This window comes from Eschrichtius robustus, chromosome 2 (genome assembly GCF_028021215.1).
Source record: "Eschrichtius robustus isolate mEscRob2 chromosome 2, mEscRob2.pri, whole genome shotgun sequence".
Classification (NCBI taxonomy): domain Eukaryota; kingdom Metazoa; phylum Chordata; class Mammalia; order Artiodactyla; family Eschrichtiidae; genus Eschrichtius; species Eschrichtius robustus.
In genome coordinates, this window is record NC_090825.1 from 29,206,939 (window position 1) to 29,220,668 (window position 13,730).

Genomic DNA, 13,730 nt, shown 5'->3' on the forward strand with positions numbered 1-13,730 from the left:
CTCTTTCCTTCTCTTTCTGCTTGTCCAAGAACCCCTTGCTTAATCCACTAGCTTCCCCGCTTCGCCCCTCCCCAACCCACTCCTGCTAACTTAGCGCTCTCGAGGGTCCGCACCGCCGTCTTCCGGCCTTCGAAGCCCACTGCGCTTGCGCACATCCAGGTCTTACCCGCCAGCAGGGGGCAAGTCACGATTTTCTGTCCTCCTCGGCTGGGCTCTGGCGCCCTTCTTCTCCCAGCCTTTCCCTTAGCTCCGGCCTGGAGGCGCTTCCTTAGCAACGGGTCGCCCTTGGCAACAGGAGGACGCGGGCGGGAGGACTGGGTTTCCCGCGCGTTCCTGGCACCTGCCTGCGGTGGGAGGCGCGGGCCGAGGCATGTCGGAGATCCTGTGCCAGTGGCTCAACCAGGAGCTGAAGGTGTCCCAGACCGTGAGTGAGTGTCACAGCCTGGGGAGAGCGGGCCGGGGGCGAGCGGGGCGCGGAGCCTGGAGCGCGGCGCGCTGATGGAAGGTGGCGGGGCAGGCGCTAGCCGCCCGCTCCGGCTCACCTCAGCCGCTGCAGGGCTTCTCCCGCCTCGGCTCTGCCGCTCAGCGTCATCCATCAGCACGGTGGTCCCAATCCCGCAGGTTCTGACCTACCGTGGTGCTCAGCCGTCAGAGGCTTCAGGGAGGGCTCCCTTGCTCCTTTGGAGAGAAGAATTTTCTGGACTCTATCGTCTGGCCCTGACATTGCTCCTTTCACACTCAAGCGTGGTGTGCTACTAAGCCAACGAAATATGAGGCCTGAAAGCCAGCTACCGCGCTACTAAATGTGTGCCCCTGGACAAGTTACAATACCCTCTCCTTCTTCCAGTGTGTCTCCTCCAGTATAAAATAGATCCAGTCATACCTGCCATACCTAACTGCCTCGCAGGAGAGGAGGGTGTGTGAAATGAGTTAATGCAGAATATGTTAACTTTTACAAATTTCAGCAGTCTTAGCTCAAATGTACACATTAGCTGCTTCTGACCACTTTTCACTCTTCCCAAAGCTGACCTTCTTCACTAACCTGATTTTACCCGAGCCATGAAGTTGCCGCCCCAAGTTTCTAAATCTCAGAACCACAGAGGCAGTTTTACATGTTGGCACCTTCTGTGACAGCCAAAATTCCAGAATAGCACTACACCCCATTCAGCTTCTTTCTGTTGTCTCTTAAGGCTTAGTTCATTTTCCAGCTGGTACGGTTTTTGCTCAAAGCAAGAGGTTTTCAGACCGAATCATTTCATCCTTGCATAATGCCAACTTGCTACCAGAGGGGCAATAGTGCCAACTCAACCTTAAGTCTTAAGTCATCCACAGAATTTGCTAGATCAGTAGTGTTTCTGCAGCCGCACAGTATTTGTTACCAGCGTTTAAGATCTTTAACTTTGGAGCTTCTCCAGTTGCCTTTCTTGAGGCATAAAACCCGGAGTTTTTCTTTGCCAAACCACCACCGGCACAAGCCCTGGGAACCGCAGTAATTTTTTCCCCCAGGATTCTATGATCATCCCATGTGTCTCTGACTGTTCCTCACCTAAAATACGATGCTGATCTCAGGATGGCGTTTAGCATTTTTCTTTTCATATTTCTTTCTCACCATAGGAGCCAAAATGTAATAACATGCCCTTAAGATATACTCTTGCGAAGAAAAGCAGTTACAAATTGCTGAGTTCAATTTGGTTTATTTACTTGATTAATAAAAACCGCACCCTTTGCTCAAGTCCCTAAGACTCTGTTGTATATTGAAACACGTTTGAGAAAAGTAAATAAAATTCATAAGAAATATATAAAAACAGTAGTATGCCATTCTAATTGTAATCATTTTGGGAATTTTGGCTTTGAGAGGAGGAGGAAGAATTACTTCATTCCGTGAATATTAAAAGACTGGAGAATTTTTAAGTAAGAATTTAAATAACATAAACTATAAATGGAAAATTCCCAGTGTTTGCTTTCCCGAAGCATAACGCTGGAAGCTGTTAGCAGAGACAGCTGCAGTATTCTGCATCCCATTCACTAGCAATACATATTCATTTTTTGATCCCAATTGCTAAGAGGAGCCTAAAAAGAGAGAGACAATCCCCTAAGTAACCAAATTCCATATTGTAAAAGGCTTTTCTGACTGTAGGGCACACATTCAACTGTGTTTGGAAACAAACAAGATAGGATTTGTGCACCTAAGAAGCGCACTGCCAGTTGATTTCTGTCATTAGATAAGCCATCCTATGGTGTACAATGGAAGGCTTAGAATGGTTTAGAGGAACTCTCATGGAAGGACTGTTAAGTGGGTACAACCTCTGGGGAAAGTAATTGGGCAATTGCTGGATAAGGGTCCTGTTAAGAGCAAGGATTTGGAGGCCAGACTGTTTAGGTTGAAATCACTTATTCACACTTACTAGCTAGTGACCTTGGGCAATTTATTTACCTAAATTTTATGATATTCGAAATAAGGGTAATAATAATATCGCATTGAGTTGTGTCAAGACTAAATGAGACAATAAATGTAAAACATTTAGAATAGTCCCTGAGACATAGTAAATGCCAAATCTTACTTTACAGAAACTATCATACAAAAATAAAATCACCAATATGTAAGGACATTTGAACAAGGATGTTTATTGCTACATGGATTGTAGGGGCAAAAAAGAAAAAAAAATGGAAACAGTTTGAATACCCTTCAGTAGCAGAATACTTGGGTAGATAATGCAATGGACTGTTACACAGTTGTTAGAACAAATGAGGTAGTTGCTATAACTTTTCACCTGAAGAATGCTCAAGTAAAACACAAAAGTTATAGCTTATTGTAACCAATATAATTTCATTGTTGCATGAGGATGTGTGAGAGAAAAGTGCAGAGAGGCATATACTGGGCTGTTGACATACACGGGACTCTTCATTTTGTGGTTTGTGTAAGCATAGAGAGAAGTGTGGAAGGACATAAACCAGTGTGTTGGTATTGGTTACCCTGGGAAAGAAGATTGCTGGCTTTTTTTTTATACATCTGTGTTATTTGGCTTTTTGCTTGTATTGCCTTTATAATTTGAAAGGAAAATACAGTATAGCCTTACAAATATAAAATCAAAGAAGTAGATCAAACATCACATGACGAAATAGGAGAAAAAGAGGTTTAACATTTTGGTTGAAATATAGTAAGTATCTTAAAGTATTGGAGGGTTACATAAGAGTTATTTTCTCTAATAAAGTTTATAAATGGAAGAAGAAGAATAATAAAAGTTATCCCTTCTTGAGCACTTAGGTACTTACACCAGGCGCTGTGCTAAGCCTTTTACATAGGTTTTCTTTTTTAATCTTTAAAAAAGCTCTAAGAGGCATTGTCCCAGTTGTACAGATGAGTAAAAGAGGCTGAGTGAGCTTGGTAATTTGTTCAGGGTCACCCATCTAGTAGGTCCTAGAACTAGAATTTGAAGCTACATCTTTGACTAGTGCTTTTAGGCACTGTATTATATATTAGAGTTTATGCTTAGGGAATATATTTTTTTAAAAATTTACCCTCCCAAATGTATTCATCTGAGCTCCTTTTAATGAGGATTATTGTTCAATTTGAAATCACAAGCAGTACAGAAATTCAACCACCCAGGCATGTTGTAACTTCACAGGGGATAACCTAATTCCTACATGCTTAAATGGCAAAGGTGGATTTATTGGTGTTTTTAAAAAGTGGTTCAGTCCATATGTTTCTTGCTGGGACAAAGAAAACAGAATGAGAATGCCAAGTGAATGCACTGCTGTCATTGGAGAGGTAGCTAAAGCCGATTGATTTCTGGATTATTCTGAAAGGTAGAAGTCAATTTGGGTAAAGCATCTCATGTTGAATTTTGCATTGTCTGGACTACCCTGAATATCAGCAGTAAGAAAATGAATTTCAATGATCCTCAATTGAGAATGGTCTCCCTCCACTTAATGAGGTTTCTGGGAGTCACCAGAGGCTTGATTAGTGTCAACACCTGAAGATTCAGATCTATGTTACTAAAGCTAAGGATCTCCAGTGAGTTAAGTTTAACTAAACCGTTTGTCCTGGAAAATAATGCTTAGATGTATATGTTAATGAAATGTCTTAAAATACAAAAAGTTGTTCAACACAAAATCACATCTGAAATTCAAGCAATTATTTTTATAACAAAAATAAGCAATATAGAATAATGTTACTAAGAGATCTGCTGTAAAATTCTTTACAAACTCTCAGTTATTTTCAAGAATAAGCATTGCCTCTGTTTTACAAAACGCCTATGAATACACTGTAAGAGGAAACTGGCATCAGAATGTCATAACTAAACATTCTCCACAAATGAGTAGAAGCATTTGAATTCCATGTACTGAACAGATCAGATTCTTTGTAAAAATGGTTGTGTAAGACAGTCCATACTATTTTGGATTCTGGATGGAGCTATATTGAAAATTGTAAATACCTTATTATGCATACTTTTATTGTTTCAATAGTCTTAAACATTGTTATCAGTAGTAACAAGGAACCAATAAAGAGAAAACTGAGTTAATAAAGTTTAGTATCCCTAAGTCTTGATTTTGTAGTAGCCAAATTATAAATAATGATCTCTAGTCCCAATTTTATACCCTGAGAAGTAATAATAATAATTGCTATATATTTGGGAGGGTATCTAATGAGATTGCAAATGGAAGATATCTACCACAGTGCCTATCATCTATACTAGAGCTAGATACTCAAATATTATTTCAACCACTTTTCTGCCTCTCACTTTAGAATTATGTCTATTATAGTGTCTGTCACATGATAGGCACTTAGTAAATAATTGTTTATTACATGAGAATGTATGAGTGAGACAAAAGTAGGGTAAAGTATTGTTTTTGACTGAACCTTATGGATTTGTTCATCTTGAAAATGTCACCCTGGGTGCTTTGATCCTCACCTTCGTGATTTCAGAAGCTCTGCTTTATTACTTAAAGCAACTTCTTAGGAATTGTCACATGCTAACAGAAATTACATTCTGCTGATTTTATCAGCTACAGTACCAATTCATCATGTGGAAAAGGACAGCAGAATAACGTATACTGGCAATGGAACGTAATGCAAGTCTTGGTGGTCTGGTACACTCAGGAGGAGACCAAATTTACAGATCAGATTGCTCCTTGACAGTTAGAAATTAGACATTACCAAAAGAATCCTCAAATCAAGCTAATACTTGATGTGTTTTACTTTTCTGCTCTAGAGATATTTTATCTAGATATCAGTGAGTGGTTAGATTTGATTAGATTAAGTTAGATTAGATTAAAGTCAGATTCCCTCCTCCTTCTCTTCCCTCAGTGCTTGGGAAAATCATACTGTTCAATGATATTTTCCAGTGTTACTACTACTACAGAAGCTTCTAAAATTATGATATTTGTGTATTTTTCTTCCATTTCAGCATATCTCTATTCTGAATAAGTTTAACTAATACATTTCAAGATTATCATTTACATGATGCGTAAAAAATTTAAATAGATAAATTATTGTGAGTTTTGAGAGATGGCCTATATTCCTTGTTAACTGGTTTTTTTTTTATAAGTGGGTTTCCGTAGTGGCTAATTTTGTCCTTTTGTATTAAATCTCAGTAGTTTTTGTTTTAGAGAGTGGTATTTTCTACTGATGTCCCAAATTTTAGGGACATCCTTAATTTGGACCCCCTTGTGCACTGACTAACTAACCCATTATGCACTAACTATACTTAATCTGGGTTCCCTTGTACACTACTAAAGGTCTTATGTCCACACTTTTTCAAAAGTACCAAATTTTATTTTAAGAAAAAAATAGAGATATCAAAAAATCCTATTGAATATTTATTATATACCATATTTTATAATGTATTGTAATGACATTTTATTAGCCTGTGACCTTACCATATCATAGAGACATAAAATTTTAGATCTGAAAAAGAATCTTAGACATCATTTAATTCTTCTTTGGCACATGAGGAAATCAAATCAGATATGTGTAGAGATTTGTTTAGGGTTATACAACTAGGTAGTGGAAAGTTAGTAGCAGATTCTGAGTACGCTGACTTTTAGTTCATTCCTCTTTCCCCCAGGTATTATTAAACCACACATTTTCTCATACTTTAGCCTTTCAGGGTCATTAGGAAATACATGGTTTGTCATGTAATGTAACAAATTATTTGATATTTCCTGGTTAGTTCAGCAGCATTTTCCTTGATTGAAATTTGGCCTCTGTTGACTAGAAATTGAGACAACAAATCTAATAACAGAAGACTGTTGTATAAATCAATGTCAAAATTTTAAGATATGAAGTTCCAAGAATGCCACCCAAAATTTTAACCATTAAAGAAGGTTATATAATATAGCAATTGAGATTTTTGTTTCAGATAGTAAATCTTGAGAATTATGATGAAGTCTTCAAAGGAGAAAATTATAAAAATTGATCATCCTATTCTGGTACTGGAAGAAAAGAAATTGTCAATGTCCTCCAGCCAAAGAGCACAAGATACACCTGTAGTTGAACAAAACTGAGTTTACTGACTTGTTGCAACACATACCATGAGGAACTGTGGGGCATCTCAAGAAGAGGATGTTAGAAAGCCCTTATAGCATTTGGGTTTGTGTTAGGGGTTTCTTGGGGAGGGCTCAAGGAAGCAGTGCTTTGCTCTGAATTGGATCCTGTAAAGGGAGCATAGACAACTCTATGATTGGATATCTTAATAAAACCTATCTAGGGGGGCTTCCCTGGTGGCACAGTGATTGGGGGTCTGCCTGCCGGTGCAGGGGACACGGGTTCGAGCCCTGGTCTGGGAAGATCCCACATGCCGCGGAGCAACTAGGCCCGTGAGCCACAGCTACTGAGCCTGCGCGTCTGGAGCTTGTGCTCCGCAACAAGAGAGGCCACGACAGTGAGAGGCCCGCGCACCGCGATGAAGAGTGGCCCCCGCTTGCCGCAACTAGAGAAAGCCCTCGCACAGAAACGAAGACCCAACACAGCCATAAATAAATTAAAAAAATTAAAAAACAGAAAAACAAAAAAAAAAAACTTATCTAGGAAGTGGGAGAGCAAAGCAAGGAAAAAGAAAAAACAGCAGCCACTCATATCAGTCAGAATAGGGGGATAATATTTGATCATTTTTTGTGTTTTGGCCAATACTGTTTCGGGCTGAGTTCAGACATGATTACAGAGAGATTTTGTTTTTGTCTTAATCCATCAGGGTCACTGTGTAGCCTTGTCTGGTGTTGGTGTGATGTGAAATTGATTATGTTCAGCGGGAGAAGGCCGAGGTCTAGCTGTGAGTGCTGGGCCAACTCCTAGGAACACCAGGGCCTAATTGGGCCAGGCCAGTACCCAGCCACCAGCAGCTGCTTTTCTCTCTCTCAAATGGAAGTAAATTTGCTTGGCTTTTAAAATGTGGTTGATAACCTAGGCTAGGTCTTTGATCTTCTAGTGAAGAAGGAGCAAAGGACATTTAGCATAGAATGTGTAGGTCTATAGCCCCTTGTCTACAATCCCCAAATCCCCAAATCTCTTGAGTCATTTGGTGGCAAAACTTGACCAGAAATTCTGTGAGGCTACGTTTTGTCTTTATTTCTCCCACTCAAATGGTTTGCTGTAAAAATCAACTATGTTTGATTACATGTGCTTCCCCAGACTGGCGAGAGTGTTATAGCTTATCTGGCCCCAAGAGTAGGCCTGTATCTGAATTTAAGGATAGGGTCAAATATTTGTTCTCTGAGTACTGAGTTACCTTTAAATAAATAAGTTTGTACTGTAGTCATTGAGGATCTATTACTGAGCTCAACAATTGTGTAATTGATATAACCTGTTGTCTTAGATTAGGAGGCAGTAATAATAACAATAAAATGATCACTGAGCACTTACTATATGCCAGGAATTATGCTACGCACTTTACATGCCATTATCTCATTTAATTCTCAAACCAACTCTCAGGAGGTAGAGCCCATTACTCTCTCTCTTTTAAAGACAGGACACTGAGGCTGTGTAACTATCCAAAGTCCCGGGGCTTATAAATGGTCAAAGAGTCAGACTGGAGTATATTTCTCCAGAGCCTGTGCTCTCCTCATTACCATTTGGAATGTAGAAGGCTTATCTTCTTTTGTGCTTTGTCCAGCTGGCTCAGGTGGAGAAACACATAGACCATTTTGCCCTCTGTCCCAGCCTAAGGTAGACAAAGGCCCACATTAAAGATTTCAGCAAATGAAAACATTAGTGATGGGGATCAGATCTGAGGCTTGGAAGACGGGAGGCATGGCTGAGTGGCTGCTGAACAACGTTTCCCAGATGTAGATCATTTTAGAGCTCAGGGTGAAGAACGTCACTGGGCTCCCTTGGTTCATGTATTTCTCATATTCTGCATTGCTCCTTACCCTAGAGTCAACCCACCTCTTCCTTCCTGTAGGTAATTCCAGTTGTGAGTGCAAATTAACTTACAGAGGTGGCCGTCATGAAGTTAGTCATGGTATTCCGGAACATTTACTGGGATGGAAAATTTGATAAACCAAAGGGAAAAAAATAATCTTTCCTTTGAGTTTTCTTTTTTCCTTACTGTTTCCCTCCCCTCTCCTCTCTCCATTTCTCTTTCTCTCTCTGGCTTCTTATCTTCCTTTCCATACTTTTTAATCTACATATTCCTGGCTTATCTGCTTTTTCTTCATCTGATTTCTTTCATGTATTCTTCTTTTTCCTCCTCTTTCATTTTTTCTATGTGTTTTCTCTCTGTTACTTTTGCTGTTTGCTATAGCTCTTCACTCATTATTCTCTTCTGTGTTCCTCTGGCGCAAAAAAAAAAAAAAGAAAAAAGATCTGAAAGTGTCTAATACACACAGAGCTGCAGACACATGCTTTCATACTTATTTATAGTAAACTACTTGACAGTGAAATAATGTGTTTACTGTTCTTCTTTGACCTTTATATCCAAAATACCCCTATTTTAGCCATATCAGAATTGCCTTATTAATAAGTCCTGCCACTTCAAAAGAAGTGAATTATGATTTTATTTTTCCAGTGACTTTTTGTAGCAAAGAGTTTGCTACAGACCATTTGCCTGATAAATTGAGAGTGATGGACTAAGATACAGTTATTCCCCAGTTATTCACAGGCTAGATTTCAGGTCTTCAGTCAACAGGAACGATAGGCAAAGTGCAAAATCCGGTGAGAGTGGGGGAACGAGGCCACCCAAAGGCGACATAGCAGTAGCCCCTGAATACAAAATAATAGTCTTTAGATTTTTAGTAGGAATCCATAGTCTGACAATGACTGTATGTCCAATGGCACTTCAGAAAGCTAAGAATAGGGACGGGCTATAGAAGAGAGAAAGGAAAGAAGCAGAAAGGAGAAAGCAACAGACAGAAGAGGTGCAAGGCACAGCCAGAGCAGCCCAGATGGCACAGTGAGGACAGTGGTGGCAGCCGAAAACCAGGGAACAGCGTTGGATGCCAGCAGTGGTGAGTCTCTGAGGAAAGGAGAAATCTGCAGTGACTCAGCAGGAGGAGATGGCACACCTCTGCCTTTTGGGGGCAGAAGGAGCTATTTGGATTTCAGTTGCTTCCAAGACTACTGCTGTATGATGCCAGAAGGCAGTCAATAGATTCTAGTGCTAGATAGCTTAGGGGCTCACCCCAAGTAAACAGAATCAGTGAGAAGAGTTGACATCTTTTTAAACTACTTTATAATTATATTGATTTAACCTAAGAATTGGAGTATTATTGAGTATCAGATACTTTGAGAACAGATATTAGGAAAGCTTTGGGCAAAATTGTGGGCTGGTGTCAAATATGCAAGAGTCTTATGATAATGTGAAGTCTTCTGAGTAAGGTCTCTGTACAGTGGCCTTTACGGAGCAACTCAACTCACCTCCCTGCAACCACGCACCAAGCATCAGTTCTACAAATCATAAAGAAATTATTTTTTCTTCATTTTCATATAGCCACCTTATTAATAGTCAAAGAGATAAAAGAGGATAATTCAGTATGAATGAGTTTGCGATACTGTGATGATATATACTATTTTATAGATATTTAGTATTGCTATTGCCTAAAGGACTCTGATAGAAATACATTGAAGATTTTCAGATGATTTTGAAGTCATTTGAGAGATGATGGCTTTGTCCTATGATATTTATTATACATATTTATTTTATGTGTCGATTTTGTATATCATTCTTGAATACCATGTAACCCTATATCCTTCACTTCATAAGAAAAATACAAGGGACCCCAAACTAAGGACATTTTTAAAGAAAGCAAATTCTGTTTAACACTTAATTTCTTTTTCTGCACTCATCATTATGTGCATACTATGTAGCAGACATGGTACCAAGGAATTCTCATACATTACCTCTAATCTTTAAAATAGCTCTCCAAGATAGATATAGATATGATGAGGGGACAGAAACTCAGGAAGCTTAAGCAGCTTGGAAGAGGTTGCACAGCTAGTAAAAGGCAGAGCCAAGATTTCTGCATAGATATCTCTGGCTCCAAAGTCTGTCTTCCTCTGGGCTTCTCCATCATTGCACAGAACACCAACTAGACTGGGGTAAACCCTGGAGCCAACAAGGAAAACCTTCATTATGTTCAGTAGGCTTTATTTAAGAAGGTGCAGATGATTTCTGTAAAATTTCCATTGCAAAATGGTTAAAATTAAGTTTTGAGGTTTAAAGAAGTTAGATTGTACCTTACCTGGCCAGAATATGAAATCATCATCCACAGGTTTTACTGATAACTAAGGTATTAGAGTATAATTTTATAAAATATATTGAGGGTTTGTTTTTAGATCTAAGGTTATATGTTTTATTGGTTGTGTTTTGTTTGGTTTGATCAAAAGTTGTCTTTTCCTTCAAAATGTCATATGTTATCAAGTACTGATCTACATTTATTCAGGGGTCTTTATAAGATGTCTACTGTTAAACTTCAATATTTTCATTTGGTTATTACAGGATGTTTTTAGAAGTATTTTCATGGCATTTTGAGTTCAAGTTAAATTATGAAGTTTTACTCTATGTGTATATAATGAAAATATATAAGCTCTATGTACAACATTATATTTACCTTTTTTAATCTCTACGTTCTAAAATTCAGGTCCCAAGTCATTTGCAAAGGCATTTTCCAATGGCTATCTAATTGGAGAAGTTTTGCACAAGTTTGCACTTCAGGATGATTTTGCAGAATTTTCAGAAAGCAGGTTAGTGAGATTATTCCTTACTTTAAAAAAGGTCAATTCCTTTGGCATTTGGATGGTTTTAGCCCAAAGTTAACATTAAAGAATCATTTATCACAAGATTCCCCTAAACCAGACAAGCATCCATTGGTATGGAAATTGTTGCTTCCTCACATATACATACTTCATTGTCCCAGGAGTACAAAGGAGAGAAAGTTATAAGGTTGCAGCAAGCCCTCATCTCTAGATGGGCCCCATTTTAATATCTTCTGTATTCCTGCAGTCCTGTGTTTTATCAAATTTGTGACGCTTTCACCCATCATTTCTCCAAAAGTCCTTTCTGTCCATTTCTTTCTCTCTCTCTTCTCCTTCTGGGACTCCCACTATGTGTATGTTGGTATACTTGACAGTATCCCCCAGGTCTCTGAGACTTTGTTGATTTTTTAAAATAAACTTCTTATTTTGAACAGTTTTAGATTTATAGAAAAATTGCAAAGATACTACAGAGAGTTCCCATATTGTTCACATCCAGTTTCCCCTACTGCTACCATCTTATATTTGTATGGTACATTTTGTACCAAAGATTTGTTATAATTTTTATCTATTGTCTTTTTTGTTCCAGTATCTCACCAGGATACCACATTATATTTTATAGCCATGTCTCCTTAGACTCTTCTTGGCTGAGATACTTTCTCAGACTTTCTTTGTTTTTGATAATCTTTACAGTTTAGAAAAATTAAAAACTGGTCAGGTATTTTGTACATTGTTCCTCAGTTGGAATTTGTCTGATATTTTTTCTCATGATTAGAATGAGTTTATGTGTTTTGAGATTCTGTTCATTTTTCTTCATTCTTTTTCCTTTCTGTTTCTCCTATGAATAATTTCAGTTGATCTATCTATGAGTGTACCAGTTCTTTCTTCTGACAACTCAAATCTCCTGTTGAGCTATTCTAGCGAATTTTTACATTTCAGTTATTGTACTTTTCAACCTTAGAATTCCACTTGGTTCTTATTTTTATAATTTAGATTTCTTTATTCTATTTTTGTTGAGATGTTGTTCTCATACTTTCTTTTTTAATGGTTAAAAAATGGATTGTTTTAGTTCTTTTAACATTTATAATAGCTGACTTAAGGTCTCTGTCTAATAAATTCAACATCTGGGCTTCCTCAGAGAGTTTCTATTGACCTTTTTTCCACCGGTCTGGAGCCCTAACATAAACTGCTTTGGTCCAGAAACATGTCATGTGTTTTTGTTATGCCTTGCAACTTTGCATATTAACATTCGTCCTTCACTTCCACCATGAGAAACTTTTATTCATCCTTAAGATCCAGCTAAAAATACACCCCTTCTCTAAACTGTGTTTGGTCCCCTAGCAGATTTAATTTTCTTTTCCTCTTTTTTTTTTTTCTCTTTGTTTTAATAACACTTTGGACATCCCTTTTTTATCACATTAAGTTATAATCGTTTAGTTATATGTCAGTTCTTATCAGAGTTACTGCCATGTGAAGGAGCCCAAATAATGTTTGATAATGAATATATGAATGTTTACTCCTTAACTAGATTGCAAAGTTGCTCAAAGTTGTGTAGTATGTTTATTCTCTGTGCTCCAGGCATTGTCCCTGGACCATAGCAGGCACACAGTAATGTTTCTCTATTAAATAAATGAATGATTTCAGAAAGTATATCTGGTTCGGTACAGAAAACTTAAAGAACCATACTGATCAGATCATGCATGCAGTATTTCACGTGTACTAAGTTGGCTCTTGTTAGCCAGGCCGTGGAGGCCTTTGTGTGAAATGGAAATAGAGACCCCATATGGATGGAGGTAACCGTGAAGACACAGGTCTTAGTGAACAGAGAGACCTCTGTGCAGAGAAAAAGAAGCCCCTTTTTGGATGAAACAACCTCATGCCAGGTATTGCCCCGCCCCTGCACAGGTGTGTGCCTGAGTATTATCATGTGTAGCAGTCCTGCCCTTCACTCACTGCAGAGGACTCACTTTCTGTTCCACTGAGTCATTACTTTTCTTAACATGGAGAGAGGGACCTACTTGTCCTGACAACCAAATACTATCCATCTTTAGTTCCTGGAACAACCCACATTTTTTCCAGGGCACATGGTATTTTAAAGAAGGCAAGAATTAGTAAATCTGTGGATCTGACCTTTGTAATAGTGTATTTAGTGGGGGAAAGGACCCTTCTTTGTAAAGCCTGTTTTTTAGACAGCTAGCTAGTGCCAGAGCTCATGATTTGGGGATTTTTGTGTAATATTTTCTAGGGTCTTTAGTCTAAAATGTTAACAGTAAACTAAATCTATGTTGCTAATAATTTGAAGTTATTTGCTTTGGGAATTACTTAATCCTAAGAATAACTCATCTAACTCTGAAAGAATTCTGTTTTGGGATATTTTTAGTCCATCTCAGAGGGTGAAAAATGAGCAGATTAGTTAAAAGAATAAAAAGTAAAGGAACATGGATATCCCTTGGGAGGGCAGCTTCTAATTACCTTGTGAGATGTATTCCCTCACCAGGTGGCAAGGAGGAGAGGAGATTGGTAATCCCTTGGCAAATAAGGA

At 38.5% G+C, this 13,730-nt stretch overlaps 1 protein-coding gene across 1 annotated transcript in view; it reads left to right on the forward strand.

Annotated features, from left to right (window-relative positions):
* Nucleotides 1-261: 261 nt before the first annotated feature.
* SPEF2 (sperm flagellar 2) overlaps nt 262-13,730 on the forward strand; it is a 174,551-nt gene continuing 161,082 nt past the window's right edge. Inside the window, 2 exon segments of the mRNA XM_068535229.1 lie at nt 262-428; nt 11,077-11,179. Coding sequence (XP_068391330.1) covers nt 371-428; nt 11,077-11,179 — 161 coding nt within the window. The 5' untranslated portion in view covers nt 262-370.